Raw genomic sequence first — 18,922 nt, 5'->3', positions numbered from 1 at the left:
TTTTAGGAGAAAACAAAACAAAACAAATGAAAATTGAAGATCTGGAAATGAATTTTCTTAAGACTATATGTGCTCTCATGTCTCCTGGGAAATCTCTGGGTACCTGGAGAATTCAGTACATTTGAAGTGGTTTGAAGACCACTGGCCTAAATCACTTCAAGGAGCCCAAATCAATGCAGCCTGGGGTGGCAGAAACACAGCATTTACAGGGGAGCTAGAAATTAAGAAATGTTGCCCAGCTGGTGTGGCTCAGTGGCTTGAGCATCGTCCCATGGACTGAGAGGTCCCGGATCAATTCCCCATCAGGGAACATGCCCAGGTTATGGGCTCGATCCCCAGTAAGTAAGAGGCATGCAGGAGACAGCCAATAAATGTATCTCTCACATCAATGTTTCTCTCTCTCTCTCTCTTTCTCTCTCTCCCTCCCTTCCTCTCTCTCAAAAAATCGATAAATTATCAAGTGCCCTCGAAGAGAAAGGAGGCATTTTTTCTCCCATATATGGTGAGCATCGTACCACAATTAACCTATGATGGATGCTTCCCCAGTGAATGGATGTTGATAAATCCTTGTGGACTATGGACAAGTGAAATAAACTGGGTGACAACCTGCTGCAGCTGCAACCCAGATGGTATGGCTACCACCCTTTTCCTCCCAGGGACAGATGGATTTCTGAAAGGACTTTGGCTCAAGGATGGAGTCCTGGGACAACATGCTGCCTGGAGTCCCTGCTCTAGAAATGGAGGATTCGCCGGTTTGAACACTGTGACTGCAGGGGTACTGCTGCAGTGAGAGTGTGTATCCACTGTCCTTACTCTCGGGCCCTTTCCCAGATGTTGGGGAAAGATAAACTGAGAAGCCCATTGCTGGAGAGACGGCCCGGGCTGTACCCGCCCGAGGAAACACGATTCCCCACACACACTGGGATGAGATGAGCAGAATAAGCAAATTGAAAAGAATTGTATTAACCTAAGAATTTGGGACTTTGAATTATTCTTAAGGGTGATGGAGTGCCATTTTTTCTCTTTTACTTTCTTTTCTCTAAGGAAACTTTAAAATGAGATAGGAGACTATATTAAATTTTTGGACATCTTTATATTTCTCATCTGGCAATTATGTTTAGATTATCTTTGTGTTGTCATTTAATCACATTGCAGCCTCTAATTACCTATTTTAGACAACATAGCTGAGCTAAATCTGAGAGCAGGGAATGAAACAGGAAAGCAATTTTGAGCTTTAGTTACAAAGCCTCCTTAGAGTTAATTTAATGAACGTAATATTGTGAGTCATTTCCGAGCCTGCTGGGAGCAAAGTCGAAATTGCCCACTGTGATTCCAAAAGAATCTACAGAAGAGTAGGAGTTGTTATTCGGGAAAATGGCTTCCAAAAGGTGGAAAAGGATTGCTCCGCGGGCAGCCAACCTTCTCCTCCAGGGGGCTCAGCCACACTCCTATCTCAGCATAGCCTAATGGATAAAGCCAATAAGGTAACAAGAACTGTGAACTACTAAGGGGCAGTACTTGGTCCTCACTTCTCCTGTTCCCCTAGGTTGGGATTTCGGCATCACTATCTCCGTTGGCTTGACTCTCTACCTCTCCTTGTTGCCACACGGAGAGGGTAGGAATAAGGTGAGTGAGTTTGAAAGAAGGAATTATGTTCAGCTTGTTGCCTGTCCCTCTTCACTTAGAAAATGTCCTTGTGGTTTGACCTTTGTCACAGGATAGGTGTTTGTCCCTCAGGTGAGGCCTGAGGCTGTCCAGCTCTGCCTGGGCCATAAAGGGGAAATTTAACTGTGTGATGAAGTTTTAACAAGCTCACTTAGCCACAGAGCCAGAAATACATTCCCCAGTCCGTTTTATTAGTATCGTGTGCTACTTTAAACTAAAAGAAGAATGGATTGATGGACTGGAAGGGTGCATACACACGACACCTAGCCACATGAAGCTGAGCCAGGGGCTCCATGGAGAGTGCCCGAGAAGCCATCTTCAGGTAAATCTGTCCTTGTGAGTCCCAGCTTCTCCTTTTACCTCCCACGTGGCTAAGTATTGATGCTCATTAATTTCCCGCTGGTGACTCCTAACATTTAAGCCTTAAATTTTTCTATGATTACCAAGTAGTTAAATTATTTTAATAAACAATGAGGCAGGTGATTACGAGTTCTTTTAGCAAAGCTTGCTGTTGGTTTCTAGTGACTAAGTTTGTTGACACATTCAGAAAAGTGCCACCAAATACCCATGTGTTGTCTCATTTAACCCTAACAACCACCCAGTGTGGAGATGAGGACACTGAGGATCAGAGAAAGCAAGTAACTTTCCCAGGTTTGCATATCCAGTAAGTAGCATGGACAGAATTTGAACCCTGGTGTGCCTCCAAACCCCATGCTCAGACAACTCCCCAATGCCCACCTTCACAGACTTGCATACTACCAAGATTGGAAGAACCCTTGCAGGTCACTCAGTCTAACCTCCATCCAGTGCCGATGTCCTCCCAGACACGACTTGCCCATCTCAGTGATGGGGAGTTCCGAAGGTTCCCCTTCTATTGTGGGGCAGCCCTATTGCTTCCTAAACTCATTTTTACACAGACCGTCTTGGAACTTGGCTCCACTGGCCTAGGGTCCTTCTTCCTAGGAAGCACAGAACTTTGGAGCTAACAGAGTGTCCAGCCTTAGAGTAAACAGTCCCCGCTCCTCCAGAGCATCAGCCCTACCCCACCCTCTGAGCACTGTCATTGCCAATGACACATTTGGGGTCTGGTAACATTCCAGGATGGACTAGGCAGTGCAGACAAGTGCTAGATTACCTCTGCCCTTGTTGTAAGCACCATTCTACCATGTATAATTCCGGGGCGGGGGGGGGGGGGAGGTAAGAGCAATATTCTCTGTTCAAGCTCCTACTGTATGCCAGGTACTATTCTAGTCACTAGATATGTATATATCCATGAAAATATATCCGTGGAAACCCACCAAAATCCCTGTCTATGAAAGACTACGAATGTGTGAAGACCTTTTAGAAGAAGTTAGATACATAGTCCAAAAGGCCCCAAGTAGGCTTTTTGCACCCCAGGGAGCTTTTCCCAGGATTCAGTGATCTACAGCATCAAAAGGACACCCTGCCCTTTGCCCCCTGGTAAAAGCTGATGACTACTTCCAAACCCAGCTGGCTTCTGTTTACCATCCAACAGAATTCTTCATTCCAGGCCTTTTTGTTGAACCTGGAAGTTCCAGGCAAGAGATAGCAAACATGGCATAAAAAGCGTCTGTGACACCTGTGCCCCTGCTCGAAAATTCTTCCAGGCGCCCCTCCGCCCCGCCACTGACGTGCCCTCCACCCCGCCACTGACGTCCCCTCCACCTCACCACTGACGTGCCCTCCACCCCGCCACTGACATCCCCTCCACCCCGCCACTGACGTCCAGATCCTCACTCATCACTCCCTCAGTCTCTTCACCCATGTTGGCCCGCATGTTCTACTGGGTCCCTCTGGAACTCAATGGATCAGTTTGGGACATTGGCCCCAGCTTGAACCACTGTCTGCCCCTACGTGTGACTGTCAGCATTTGCTCATCGGCTCTAAGTGCCAGCCCCAGCACCCCAGCCCTGGCCCTCTCTTACCCTTGTCCCAGACTCTCAAGACAGGGAGAGTGACCTTCACAGAAGCTTCTGGGTCGGGAGGGTGAACATGCATGGGGCCAGCTGCACTGACCAGCAGGGGGGCCAGGCCAGAAGGGCGTGCCCCAGGCAAGACGAGCCAGACAGGAGAAAGACAGAAAGCAAAGTCCGGCCTTGGTAGAGAGGCTGAGTTTGGAGGAAAGCCAACATGGAAAGAGATTTGTTATTGGTGGAAGGCTTTTATTTGGTGGTGGGAAAAGAATGGAAAATATGTAACACAATATTTCTGTAACTATAAATAACATGTAAATACCTTTCATAATGAAAACCTTATGGAATTTGCTTTTCTGGAAGACTTTGAAAATAGAAAAAGGCAAGGGAGAGGAATACTATGTATTTAACCCGGGCTACGTGCTAAGCATTTTCCATATGTTGTTTGCTTAGTCCTCTCACTTTCCTTCTGGGGGAGAGTTGCACTTCATTTATTTATTTTCTAAATAAGGAACACTTTGTGAATTTGTGTCTCATCCTTGTGCAGGGGCTGTGCTAATCTGCTCTGTGTCGTCCAGGTTTCGGCATGTGTGCTGCGGAAGAAGACATAGGGTGGCACTTCACAGGTGAGGAAATGAGGCCAAGAAACTGAGGAACATGACTAAGGCCTCAGGAGGAATAAGAGGTTGCAAGTAGATCCGGCAGGCTCCAGACCCTCACTCGCTCTGGAACCCAACTTGAGCCTGCCTAGAGGCTGGGTTCTACTATATGCTCTTTCCAGATTCTTCTTTATTGCCAGGATTTCCAGCATCAGCTTGTTTTCTTCAGGTACCTTAAGTCTTTCAGGATGATCAAAATCCAGTGTGTGTATTCAATGGGCAAAAACTAAAAGCATTTCCCTTAAGAACTGAAACAAGACAAGGATGCCAACTTTCTCCACTCTTATTTAACATATTACTAGAAGTCTTAGCCACAGCAATCAGACAGGAAGAAAAATTTAAAGGGATCCAAATTGGAAAGGAGCAAGTGAAACTGTCCTTATTTGCAGATGACATGATACTATACATAGAAAACCCCAAAGACTCCATCAAAAATTTACTAGACTTAATAAATGAATTTGGCAAAGTAGCAGGATACAAAATTAACGTCGAGAAATTGATGGCATTCTTATACACCAATGATGAACTCACAGAAAGAGAAATTTTAAAAAATCCCATTTACCATCGCAGCAAAAAAAAATGAAGATACCTAGAAATAAACTTAACCAAAGAAATAAGGGACCTATTCACAGAAAACTACAGGTCATTTAAAAAAAAAAACAGAGGAAGATATAAAAAAGTGGAAGCACATACCTTGCTCATGGATTGGAAGAATTAACATCATTAAAATGTTCATACTACCCAAAGCAATCTATAGATTCAATGCAATCCCCATCAAAATACCAACGACATACTTCACAGAACTAGAACAAATACTTCAAAAGTTCAGATGGAACCAAAAAAAGACCCCAAATAGCCACAGAAATCTTGACAAAAAAAAATAAAGTTGAAGGGATCACATTACCAGATTTCAGGTTATACTACAAAGCCATTGTAATCAAAACAGCCTGGTACTGGCACAAGAACAGGCAGATAGATCAATGGAACAGAATAGAAAACCCAGAAATGGACTCAAGACAATATGCTCAATTGATATTTGACAAAGGGGCAAGAGCATACAGTGGAGTAAAAACAGCCTCTTTAAAAGATGGTGTTGGGAAAATTGGACAGCCACATGCAAAAAAAAAAAAGAAACTAGACCATCAACTTACACCATACACAAGAATAAACTCAAAAAGGATAAAAGACTTAAATGTGACTCATGCATCCATAAAAATTCTAGAAGAAAATGTAGGCAACAAAATTTCAGACATCATACGCAGCCGAATTTTCACTGCTACATCACCTAAAGCAACAGAAACAAAGGGAAAAATGAATACATGGGACTACTCAAAAGCTTCTGCACAACAAAAGAAACAACCACCAAAATGGAAAGGCAACCCACTCTATGGGAGAGCATAATTGCCAATGATACATCAGATAAAGGGTTAATTTCCAAAATATATACAGTCTCATACAACTCAACAAAAGGAAGACAAAGAATCCAATTAAAAAATGAGCAGAGGAGCCCTGGCCGGTTTGGTTCAGCGGTTAGAGCATCGGCCTGCGGTCCTGAGAGACCCGGGTTCGGTTCCTGCTAAGGGCACGTACCTCGGTTGCAGTTTGTCCCCGGCCCTGGTTGGTCGTGCGGGTGGCAGCCACTCGATGTGTCCCTTTCACATCGATGTTTCTCTCTCTCTCTCTTCCTCTCTCTCCCTCCCACTCTATCTGAACAAAAAAAAAAAAAAAAAAATGAGCAGAGGAACTAAATAGACACCTCTCCAAACAGGACATACAAATGGCTAAGAGACATATGAAGAAATGCTCAACATCACTAGTCATCAGAGAGATGCAAATTAAAACAATGAGGTATCACCTCACACCTGTCAGAATGGCTGCCATCAACAAATCATCAAACAACAAGTGTTGGCGAGGGTGTGGAGTAAAGGGAACTCTAGTACACTGCTGGTGGGAATGCAGACTGGTGCAGCCACTATGGACAATGTGGTGTTACCTCAAAAAATTCAAAATTGAACTTCCATTTGACCCAGTGATCCCACTTCTAGGAATATACCCTAAGAAGCCTGAAACACCAATCAGAAAGAATATATGTACCCCCATGTTCATAACAGCACTATTTACAATAGCTAAGATCTGGAAACAGCCCAAGTGTCCATCAGTAGAGGAATGGATAAAAAAGCTGTGGTACATATACACAATGGAGTACTATGCAGGGATAAGAAAGAAAGATCTCTTATCCTTTGAGACTACATGGAGGGACCTGGAAAGTATCATTCTAAGTGAAACAAGCCAAACAGAGAAAGACAAGTATCATATGATCTCACTTATTTGTGCAATATATTGAACATAACAGTCTGAGGAACGGGGTAGTCCCAGAGACGTGGAAGTGGGGTACAGACTGACAATCCCCAGAAGAGAGGGTCAGGGGAGAGATAAACCACAGAACTTATATGCATGTGTGTATGAACAGTGGACATGGACAACAAAGCTGGGGACAGGGCGGGGAGGGAGGAGAGGGGGAATCAGTGGGGGGAAAAGGAGAAACATCTGTAACAAAAATTAATTAATTAATTTTTTTTTTTAAATCCAGTGTGTGCACTGTGAACAGGAATTCAACAGAGAAGATGTCGGGTGGTGGGAGTGATCCCGAAAGTGAAACTGAGCGTATCAGGCTCTGCCCCCCCCCCCTTGCTGTGTGACTTTGGATAAGTCTCTTCTCTCTCTAGGCTGCAGTGTTTGCTCTGCAAAGTGCAGGCTTGAGCTAACTGCTTGAGAAGTCTCTGCTCAGCCCTGACAGTCCTGTCTCTCAGGTGCTGGCGTTCATTTGGGTGGTCTAAGGAGGATGTCCCCCAAGGAAGGCCACTCCGTAGCTTCCCCCAGCTCGGCCCAGTTTCTCTGCCCTCCTCTCCCTCCCTGCAGCCCAGCCTTCACTGACCTGCACCTCCCGGGTCAGGGCCAGCTCCAGCAGCTGGCCGAAGTGCTGGCCCAGCGTGCTCAGGGTCTCACTCACACAGGCCTTCATGGACTTCAGGACATGCTCATTCTCAACTTGGAGGCACCTGGAGAAAATAAAACGTGGGGTGGGCCACTGGAAGGGGCAGGCGGTCGACCCGGAGCATTGCAAGGGTAGATGTGGGCCTGCGCAGGCCCGGTGATGGCACAAGTGGCCGGAGGGGAACACAGCGATTCCTGGGGAGTCGAAGATGGAGCCTCTCACAGGTGGCTCATCCCTTGGCTTCCTACTGTTCAGATAAGTGCCGGCCCGAGATGGGAGTTAGCAGTCCACGCCACCAGGAAGAAAGGCCTGCAGAAAGCAGCCAAATCCTACCTCTGGGCTTCTCCCTGGAGGATCGCAGCTTGGGTCTGGGGAGTGGGGGGGGGGGGCTGCAGAAGAGGGGTGCTGGATGCCAGCTTGGCTGGTGCTCGCTCTGAGGTGTATGGCAGTGCCCTCTTAGGAATGGCTGCCTACGGTGTGCAGAAGGAAGCCTTGAGGATTTTCACCCAGACAGGCAAAACTTCTGGGAATCAGGCCCAAATGCATCCCTGTGGCCTGAGAATGTTCCACACTGGAAGGCCAAAGACCCCACGGGGGGGCCTAGGGGCTGCCAAGTTCCAGGTTTTTCTTCCAGGACAGGGAGGCTGGAAGGGGTGAGGGAGAGGCCAACATATAACTGGGTACGTGTACATGTGAGGTTGAGCGTGTGTCCGAGTGTAAACGAGGTATGTGTATGTGTGTGAGATACAGAGAAGAGGGTGTGAGTGTGTTTCTGTGAGTGCACCAGTGTGTGTTTACATATCTGCGTATGAGCAAGTGAGTGTCTGTGAAATCTGTGTCTGTGTGTATGTGAGGGTAAGGGTGTGAGTGTCTGCTTTCACCTTGCCTTGACTCTGGGGGTCAGGGGGGCTTCCCAAAGCTATGGGAAACTTATTCCTTGTGCTCAACCTCAAGGGCCCTTTCTTCCCATGCCCAGGCCCCTCTGCCTTTTATATTCTCCCTAGGGCCTGAAAACGGGACAGAAAATCCCAAGGGAGTTTTTCAATTGCTGCTGATAAAGTCAGTAAAAGGAAATTCACCACCACCCGCCAGCCCCTTCCACTGCCAGCATCCAGATGTACCTCTCTGTGACTGCTGAGAGCTCGGAGCATTTCTCCATTAGCAGCTTCTCCACCTGTAGAAAAATAGATCGATTTTGTTCGATTCAGTAAGCATTGGTTGAGGACCGAGTGCTGCGCTGGGCCCTCTGAGGCATAAGATGAAGAATCATATCACCTGATTGGGGAAACAGACACAGAAACTATCACACAGTGTGATGTGACGAAAGAGATCAGCAGCAGCTGTTTGGGGAGCTCAAAAAAAGAAAACTGAGCCATTAGCTATGCCTGGGAATCTGGGAAGCTTCAGAGAGGAAGGAGCATTTGAGCTGGGCTTTGAAGCATGAATAGAAGTTTACTATCTGCAAAGTGAAGCAAGGAAAAGGGTAAAGCACTAAAGTGGAAAGTAACTGCCAGAGGAAACAAAAATAATAGGGGGAGGGGGTCTCAATGGTTCACTTTGGGCTTGGAGAAGAGTATTCAAAGTGTTGGGTTCTGGAATCAGAAAGGCTTAGGTTGAATCCTGCTTACACCATTTACCGCATAAATTTGGACAAGTTACTTGGGCTCTCTGTGTTTCTGTTTCCTCATCTATAAAATGAGAATAAGCCCTGGCCGTTTTTCTCAGTGGTGAGAGTGTCGGCCTGTGGTCCAGAAAGACCCGGGTTTCGTTCCTGCTAAGGGAATGTATCTCAGTTGCAGTTTGTCTCTGGCCCTGGTTGGGTCGTGCAGGTGGCAACCACTCGATGTGTCCCTTTCACGTCAATGCTTCTCTCTCTCTCTCTCTCTCTCTCTCTCTCTCTCTCTCTCTCTCTCCCCCCTCCCCCCCTCTCTCCCCCCCCCTCCCTCCCTCCCACTCTATCTGAACAAAAAATGGAAAAATGTCCTCGGGTGAGGATAAAAAAAAAAATGAGAATAATACTAGCTAATACTTTTAATCAACTGTTTTTAATGTTTTACATGTAATAACTCAGTCCTCACATAGTTCTATGAAATAAATAATATTATTATACCCATTAGGATAATAGAACTGGGCACAGAGAAGTTAAGTAACTTGCCAATGTCACACAGCAGAGCTGACATTTGAACCCAGGCAGTCTGGCAGTAAAGTAGATGCACTTGACCAATTGCACAGCTTCTCATGGTGGTTATATCTGCTTCAGAGGTTGTGCAGGTTAAATGAGATGTGTGTAAAAAGGCCTAGCACAATTTCTAGCACACAGCACATACTCAATAAATGTCCTCACTGTCTTCCCTGCTTTACTGGAAGAGGAAGGAGGTCCCTGGGGCAGAAAGAGTTCAGATACCACACAATTTAGACCCATTCATCTAGAAGGCATGCCCACCCACACCCAACTCAGAGCAACTGACCTGGCCCATCTCCTGTGAGGAGCTCCTGCTGACGGCACTGTACTCGCTGACCATGGAGCGGGCGTGGCAGGTCAGACGCACGCTCATGCTATGGACGCGCGCCCAGCGGTCCTGGGCCAGCTTCTGCCCGATCCTGCGCAGCTCGGTGCTGATGACCCAGCCCCGCTTCAGCAGCAGCTGCAGGGGGTCTCCAGGGCCAGGGCCGCCTGCCAGGATGAGGTCACCTTGTGCGTCTTCCTCCAGGCTGATGGGCTTCGCCTGCAGGACACACATGCACTCGCACTCGGTCATGAGCTTCAGGTCGTCCATCCAGCGCTGGACGGAGTCCACCTGCATCAGGTGCAGCCTGCAGCCAGGGAACAGCGCCATGACGGCTGTATCAACACTCCACATTTTCCAAAGGTTTCAGTTCCAAACCACCTGATGTTTACTGAGCACCCATGTGCTCATCACTGTGTCTTGCATTCACTTACCTTAGTCCTCTGCTCATTATGTCCATCTTACAGATAATAAGACAAGCACAGAAGTTTTGGGGGCAGATGACCAGACAAACAACAGGCAATAAGTCTACAGAGTAGCACATGATTTTTGCAATACAAAGAAATTAGACATAGTGCAAACATCAAATATCAGTTATGTTAAATAAGCTACAGTACAGCTAGTTTGTTAAATAATTTGCACTTATTTAACATAGTGCTTTCCAAAAGTTTAGAGAAAAGAACAATGTGTGCACTAATAAAATGAGGCAAGTAGTATGTAAGACTAAACAAACAATTATTATAATTATGTTTTTAAAAAAATACGTCTGGAAAATTTATTTAAAGAACAAATTAAAATGCTAGTGGTTCTTCGTGAGTGCTGGAACTAAGGCTTTTATTTTTTTCAACTTTCCCTTAATCTCTCAATTTGCTACGTGAGCATGTATACTACTTTTTAATAGAACAAAATTAACTGTATTTAGTACAACAGCATGAGAATACAGATTAGGTCCCAAGATCTTGATTGAATATAATTCACTCTGAAATTCACTTAGTCAAATAAAGTTCAGTAATAACATCATTAATGAAGCATTGAACATTTGTCGAGTGTCTCATATTAATATCATATAAACGCCAGGCCCTGGGGGGAAATGGAGATGAACATGCCAAACCTGTACTCTCAAGGAGCTTTTGATCTGCCTAAAGAATCAAGACAAAGTAGTGAGCAATTTTAAAATGACAGATTTCAGCATCATTTGAAGATTACGACAGAGTGAACATGCACAATCCATTGTTAAGGCTGGGCTCAAGTCCCTTTGTCTTTGGCTTGTAAGAGTCCTCTAACTAGTATTCCTGTCACTAACCTTGCCTGCCTCAAGCCATCCCCCACCTGCCTCCTGCTGTCACTCATCCTAACACATGTGTTTGGCGTCAACTGTGTGCCAAGTACAGTTCAGAACCCTGAGCTGGAACAGCAAACCAGTAGGAAAATCACTTCCCTCGGGTAAGTTACATTCAAGTGAGATGACAGTCAACTTTCAAAGTAACTTTCAAAAGAAATACAGTGAATGTCATATGTTGCAGGTGGTAAGTGCTCAGAAAAACAAAAGAACAGGAAAGAAAGGTACAGAGTGCTAGGAGCGGAAGCGGCAGCAGGGATTGCGATTTAAAATAAGTGGATCAGAGAAGGCTCACTGAGAAAGGAACCAAGACTTGAAAGATATGAGGAAATAAGCCACATGGATAACTGGAGGCGAATTGTTTTATGGAAAGAGAACAGCAGGTGCAAAGGCTCTGGGGCACGAGTGCCCTGGAGATGTGTGAGGAATAGCAAAGATGCCAGAGTCAGCCTGGAAGAGAGAGGGGTGGAGACATGAGGTGAGAAAGGTGGAAGTGGTGGGGGCTGGAGACAGTTCCTGGAAGGCTGTGGAGGACATGGTGAGGACGTGGAGTTTATTCTGAGTTGGGACAGCGCCCGAGGGGCAGTGGTGAGCCCAGCTGGGTAAGGCAAATGTACCAGGCAGAACTAAAATTATCGAGGCATGCTCCAATTATCGTGGTGAAAATCATGCCTTCATATGTACTATTATTTATTGCAAATGAGCAGGATTTTCTGAGTGATGTAACTGTTTGACTATTAGATTTTAAATGCAACTTTTAACAACAAAGCTTATGTTTAACCATGGAGATTGTACGCGTGGTTTCTTATAGCAAATTGCCTTTTAGGCTGTTAAAAACAAAAACTCACCAATGACTTTCTCTCTTGCTCTCCCTTTGTAAAAATAGCTATTGTAAACATATGTATAAAATGAGAGAGAGATCTGAAGTCAGGGTGCCCTGCTGCCCATTCTATCTTTATGAACTCATATTTAAATGAACGTAAGTGGGAATATATATGCAGTTATTCCTTGTGTGGCCCCAACCATTGTTCCTTGCATAAGTAAAAACTCGTGAGGCTTGGATCGGAGCTTTCAAGATCTGACCCCAACCTCTCTTCTCACACCTCTCCCTGTTCCGTGTTCCTCATGTCTCAGCACCCTTGCCGAACACACACTGCACTCCAGGCACCAACGCCCCTGTTTCCCAACCAGGCCACTCTCTTTTACAAAGCCCCGTGGCCTTGCACAGACAGTTCTCCCCATCGGGAATCCCTTTTCCTTCCTTTCTACCTGGCAAGCTCCTACTCACCCTGCAAGGCCCAGCTCTAATGATAATTTCTTTGAAAAGCCTCAATCAGAGCTTCTCAGCTGCTCCCCACGGCCCCCATACCTCTTCATGCACCCTCCATTGGAGCACTAATGACATTCTTTAGCAGTTGGAGTGTTTGTCTGAAACTCTCCGAGTCCTATGACGGACAGTCCCTCATATCTGGCTTGTTGCCAGCGCCCCACATGCACCAGGTACTCAGTAAGTGTGCGCCATTGAATGAGGGGCAGAGCCAGGCTCTCCCCCTGCAGAAGACTCCCTGTGCCTCCGCCACTCGGGCTACCCAGAGTGGCCCAAGACCACAAGATTGGAAAAGGGTCATAGAAAATAGAAAAACATATGATCATCATGTTCTAGAGATAGAGACTGGGAAACAAACTGATCTTGGGGTTTGAAAAGGCAACAAATGAACGAGTCACTCGCTCACTGACTCATTCACTCCATAAACACTTCGCAGTGGACATCTGTTGTTTTTGGCTTCCCGTCATCCTTCCTCCTTCTTCTGTCAATAGCAAAAACAAGTCACATTTAGCTGCCTCCTGGGGTGGCAACCTGGGCTTCAGCTTTTCCCTTCTCTTTGGGAAAGGTCTCTCCTTCCACATATAGGAACGGTCCCCCTGTGACCATGTCTGTGCTGTGAAGATGTCTCCAGCCATCGTTGCTGGTTGATCCACAGGTGGGCTCCTGAACCAGGACGCTGCCCTCAGCTAATTCCCTCTCCCCAGACTGTGAAACCTAGAACCAAGAGTTATGGGACTGAAGTCACGGCACGTGGGTCACTGTGATGACAGCAGCCTCAATTAGGAACTAAAGAATAAGTCCAAGAGTTCCTTTCTATTGCTTGCACTGAAAAGAACTTTTTCTAAAACACAAGTACACAAATAACTGAGCAGAGTTGAGTCAGTGCCATCCCAGAGAAAAGGTTGTCTGGAAATGCAAAGAAGGGAGCTGCCCCTACCAGTTGGAGGACAGGGTGAGGTGCTTGGAGAAGGTGGCATCAGAGCTGGGTAGGGTTTGGACACATGGAGACAGTGGGAGCATATTCTGGGGAGGGGGGCAGACAACAGGACAGTGAGCAGGTCAGCTGGGCTGAGTGAGACATTCTGGAAAAGAGGGAACATGGAGGAAAAAGGAAAGGTAGCCAGGACCCTGATCTTGAGAAGAGTTGAGGTTTGTGCTGCAAGTTCTGAGATGTTATTGAAGGGGGACAGGGAAAGACAACAGAGGTGGAGAATGGTGTAGCCGAAAGACTGCTGGTCACAGCACCTGGTACAAAGGAAAACCTCTTCTCCTTGTGGAAGGGCGCTGGGACCCTCAGGTAGGACACATTCCTGCCCCTTCCTTCTGGCCTGGATGAAAAGGGGCCATGGGAGAGCCAGGAATCGAGAAAAGGGGAGACAGAGCCACCAGAGGCCTGAGGAGATCCAAACACATTTTTGTCACCCTCTCCACTCCCAACTCCACATGGAGGCATGCTTGGTTCTCGCTCTTTAAGATCTTTAATAATTAGAAAGAAAGTGGGATTTCAGATGCTGTGTTAATTAAAATCCTAACTGACTTATCACTCTGCTGGTAATGACAAAAGTACTGATTTCTCCAGTATCTGAGGATTTGTTTGTTTGCAGATATGAACGCATCTGGGCATCTGTCTAGATTACCTGCGTGCCTGAGTCTGGGTGTCTGGAATGAGTTTGTGTATATCTACCCGCGCAGATACTCAGATGAGTATGTATTTAGAGGTCTCGCATGGGGAAATGCCATTAAAAATAGAATGAGAAACATCTGTAACAAAAATAAACTAATTACAAAATTAAAAAATAAATAAATAGATAGTATGGGGCTTGAGTGTGAGCTGTACTTAGTGACTCGATTCTAAAGGAAAGAGTTCATCCCCGGTCAGTTTGGCTCAGCGGTTGGAACATCGGCCTACGGACCAGAGTCCTGGGTTTGGTTCCCGCTAGGGGCACGTACCAAAAAAAAAAAAAGAAAAGAAAAGAAATGAGTTCAGAAAGTGGAGGGAAAAGTACCTTAGCCATGGAGAAACCTGGCACCACCTTAACCCAATGAGCGAAGTGAACCCCACCACTTGATAAGCTGTGCCGACAGCATGTCCCCCTGACGTGATGTGTTCAGAAGACACTTTGTTTCTATGCCATTCTTCCCCAAAATATGTAACCTCAGTCCCATCACGGAAAAGGCATCAGGGACCCAAACTGAGGGACATTCTACAGAATACCTGACTAGGGCTCCTCAAGGTTGTCAGGGTCACCGAAACAAGGGAAGAATGAGACACTGTCATAGACCAGAGGGCATGACGGAGGGTAACCGGATATCGGGATGGAGTCCTGAAAGGGAAAAGGACGCTCGTGGGAAATGAGTGGAGTCTGAATAACTCTGGCATTAAGTGAACAGTCACGGACCAGTGATGGTCCTCGGTTGTGACAAATGTGCCCACGGAAGACGTGAACCACCAGGGCACCTGGGTGTGGGGTGCAGGGCAGCACTGAGCCATGTTTGCAACTTTCTGTAAATCTACACTACTTTCAATATTTTTTTATAAGTTTCTTTTAAAAATACAGGGTTCGGGGAAGGAGGGGGAGTCTAGATGGCAGGCCTGAGGACTTTTCACCCCTTTCCCCCAGAAAGAATTGCACTTCCCTTGCTTGTCCCCAACCAGACGCAGAGGCCGAGACCAGCTGTCTCTCTGGCTTCCTGGCCCGTGCCCCGCGGAAGGGAGACCGAGAGGGACCCAGCGCCCGCGGCGGGTGGGTGGAACTGGGCTACAGAGCCAGGAGTGGGGGCGTCCTCCAGGAACCTGAAAGAGGAAGGAAAGGGGTCCCCAGGTAGGCTAGGGGGTGGACGTTGTTCTCTCGGGGGGAAGAATCCTGGCAAACCTCGCTGGGTCTGCTTCCAGCCGCCCCATGGTCTGCCCTGGAGCTCACCATGGCTGACTCCCAGGCAAGCCTCTCGGACCCGCGCCTTCAGCGCTTAGCTTCCCCAGGGAGGCCCCCCTCCGGCAGTCAGGCCCTCGGACCTGCTCAGGACGAGCCTGCTGCTCTTTAATTGCCTGAACAGGCCTTGAACCAGAGCTTCCTTGGGACGGGACAGCCCCCCGTGAGAGGGCTGGAGCCCTGGAGGAGCTTTGGCAGGTCACAGCTTCCGTCAGCACGCGGGCGGGGGGCGGGGGGGGCTGGCTGTGCTCCCCGTAATGTGTGACCAGAGGCAGCCTGCTGCTGCTACTGCTGCTGCCATTTATTTGTTCCTGTTTCTGAAATTTTTATTGAAACAACATATGCACATAAAAAGGAACAAATCATAATATCGAGTTGCAGCTCAATGGATTTTCATGAGATCAACATACCCATGTGTCCAGGAGCCGGATAACGGGACAGAATACACCAGCATCCCAGAAGTCTCCCTCCGCTCCCTTCCGGCCACTCCCCACCCAGGACAGCCAGCATGCTGACTGTTACAACATGACAACATACATTAGTTTTTCGAGTAAGTTTCTTAACCTCTCTGAGGCTCGATTTCCCCATCTGTAAAAGAGCAAGCACAGAAGAACCTTCCACAGCAGGTTGATGGAAGAATTCAATGAAATAGTGAATGTGAAGGGCCTAGGACATTGCCTGGCACAGAGGAGATGCTCAAAAACGTGAGTTCTCTTTGCTGCCCCTTCCCGCATGTAACCCCCCCGCACCTGTCCTTGTCCGTGACGGGCTAGCACTGGGTCAGCACACTCCTCGGCGCCTCACCACAATGCTTTGATTTACTTCTCAGGACAATGAGTGAGGTCCCATTGTTATCCCCGTTTTTACAGATGAGGAAGCTGAGATGCAGAAAAGTAGAATCACCAGGTAGAAAGTAGTAGCACTGAGATTGAAACCCTGGTGTCTCTGACTGAGTCTACTCTTAACCTCTAAGCTTTACTGCTGCCCCCTCTGCCCACCCCTCAGAAGAAAAACTATAGAGGAGCAGAGAGCAAGGCGAGGCTGCCTCACAGGACACAGGACAGACCATTTCCAAGCAAGCCCTCGGGGCAGCCCACGAGCAATGAGAAGCCAAAAGGAAGCTGTGAGCCCCTGGCTCTGCCGGAACGGAACCGCCACGCGCTGGGCAGACCAGGACCCGGCCCCAGAGATGTGATCACGGCTTTCGGCCACGCCCACTCCTGGCGGGCCAGGGGCAGGAGGCACTTCCAGGGTGACACCTCAGAAATGAGGACGGACAGCGGCGCCGGTGGGGAAAGAGAATCTGGTTTTCTTGAAGAGTGAGCTTAAAATAACTTCTATTTAAAGAGCTTGTTTAAACAGATGCCTTCTCTCCTTCTCCCCAAGAAGCAACCAAACGCACGGAGAAGACCAAACCAAGCAGATAAGTAGAACCATGGATCTCTGCCTGCTCTTAAGCCCATTCCGTGGCCGTCCCCAGCTCCTGTCAAGCAGGCACATCCCACCTAGGTCCAAGGCCAACTCTGACCAAGACATGCGAGGGCATCAGGGGCTGGTTCACCAGCAGCTAGAGGGCAAAATGGATCAGCTGCTCAAGGCATCTACATACCTCTCATCCAGCCTGACTTCTCCCAGCAGATTTTGCTCCCAAACTGCTCAAGTTACAACCAAACCATTAAGATAATAACATACTTGTGTTTAGCTTAAAAAATAACAATAATAATGGAGAATAGGATGAAAAAGGAGTTCTGAAGTCATAGGAAAAGGGAAAGTAAGTAGACAATAATAATAACTGTCACTGGACGCATACAGTACCCCTAAGCCTGTGCACTTATCATGCATCATTTTATTCTCACTATAACCTGATGACGTGCACACCATTATTTTCTCTATTTCACAAATGAAAGCGTGGAGGTACGGAGGACTTACATGTCTTAAAAGAGCCAGAATTCCATGCAAACAGTCTGATCCCAAAGACTGGGTTCCTACTGACCACACCATACAGTTTCTTCACCCGTCTCCCTCCTCCAACAGACTTTGAGACATCCTCAACGACAGGCACTGTCTGATTTATCTCGGCATCACCAGCACTCGGCACGGAGCCTGACAAGTAGTGGGCAGCAATAAATATTTAATTGAATCAAGAAAACCAGGGACTGCCTAGAAACATCAAACATCATTGCAAGCCCTACTACACCAGCAGCATGTTCTGAACTTGCAGAGTATCACTAAAGACGAGCATGCATGCCCTGGCCTGGCAGGAGGAACCCTTGACCTCACTTCCTCCTGTTGTCGAACTCCATTTCAGGATTTGCAGATACTGTCTTTGGATGGCATCTCAGGCAAAATATAGGTGAGTTTCCTGCACTGTGGTAACATTTTTGACAGTCGGGTAAGTAACTAGATCCCACAAAAAACAATTAATAAAAAGTTTTGGCCCCGGTCAGTTTTGCTCAGTGGTTAGAGCGTCGGCCCATGGACCGAAGGATCTTGGGTTTGATTCGCTGTCAAGGGCATGTACCTGGGTTGCAGGTTCAATCCCCCACCCCAGTCGGGGTCATGAGGGAGGCAACCAATCATTGTGTCTCTCTCACATTGATGTTTGTCTTTCTTTCTCTCCCTCCCTTCCACTCTATCTAAAAATTAATGGGAAAATAGCCTCGGGTGGGGATTAACAAACATTTTTAAAGAGTTTAGTTTTCAATAGAAATGCTTAAAGCAGGTTTCAGTAGAACCAGAGATACTGTTTATATAAGTAATTTTGCAAACATTCCTACACTTCATTAAAGCAGAGCTCTGGCTGGGTAGAGCTTGGACCATCAGCAACCCTTGTCCCAACTCTCAGAACTTACAGGTAAATGGTTTTCCAGTGAGGTGTGGGAATATTTACTCAAGCCCCGGGGAAGTGGCTGGAGGGAGATCTGAGCTCTTCGGGAAAGTGTCTGACCCCACATGATACCAGCAGCAGACATAAGATGTTCTCAACCAGTCCAATAAGGTTTAAAACATTCAGCAGTGTCTCTCAGTCAATCCCTAATCGACCTGATTGTATGAAACACGTCTGATGCAAATCACATGCCAGGACGTGTGCTGGTGACCACTGCCTGCCCTTAGACAGCTCCCACTGTCTAGTCGAAGAGACAGACATAAACAAATGTCACTCTCATCCCAAAATGATGTGCCATGAGTCTCAAGTATTTCTAGGAGTTCCCAGAGTTCATCTCATATCTATCAACCCCCTTCCCCAAAAAAAGGTCAGCTCAGGCAACCACAAGGTGTCATTGGATGATTCTGTCATCCTTTCTTCCTCTGGCACCGTACCCTGGGTATCCCTCTAGCTGCCAGGACCTGCCAGGCCCATCCCGCACAACCACTTTCTTTCTGGGCAATGTCATCTGTCTGGACTCCACTAGACAACTCAGGCTGTCAGCCACTCTGTCTCTTACATATACTCTGCTTAGAATAATCATTCCTGACAGGCAGGATTATACGTGTGCGTGATTATTCAAGTCAGCTTTAGTTAAGGAAGCTGTATCCTCAGAACTTAGGTACTTAAAAGTAAGAGA

The 18,922-nt window shown here is 47.1% G+C and overlaps 1 protein-coding gene and 1 non-coding gene across 3 annotated transcripts in view; both read right to left on the bottom strand.

The window, feature by feature from the left end:
- The window catches only part of INSC (INSC spindle orientation adaptor protein), a 119,014-nt gene that overhangs the window by 53,584 nt on the left and 46,508 nt on the right, over positions 1-18,922 (bottom strand). For both annotated transcript variants that reach the window (XM_036259182.1, XM_036259183.1), the window contains 3 exons: positions 9,722-10,067; positions 8,375-8,427; positions 7,194-7,317 (listed from right to left, as the gene is read on the bottom strand). In XM_036259182.1, the coding sequence (XP_036115075.1) occupies positions 7,194-7,317; positions 8,375-8,427; positions 9,722-10,067 (523 nt within the window). The remainder of the gene's footprint in view (positions 1-7,193; positions 7,318-8,374; positions 8,428-9,721; positions 10,068-18,922) is intronic.
- Positions 4,102-4,206, bottom strand: LOC118629125. The gene has a single exon (XR_004959372.1). It is a non-coding gene; the product is annotated as a U6 spliceosomal RNA (small nuclear RNA).

This window comes from Molossus molossus, unplaced genomic scaffold, assembly GCF_014108415.1.
Source record: "Molossus molossus isolate mMolMol1 unplaced genomic scaffold, mMolMol1.p scaffold_m16_p_13, whole genome shotgun sequence".
In the NCBI taxonomy this organism is placed as follows: Eukaryota; Metazoa; Chordata; class Mammalia; order Chiroptera; family Molossidae; genus Molossus; species Molossus molossus.
This window is presented reverse-complemented; position numbering and strand designations above follow the sequence as displayed.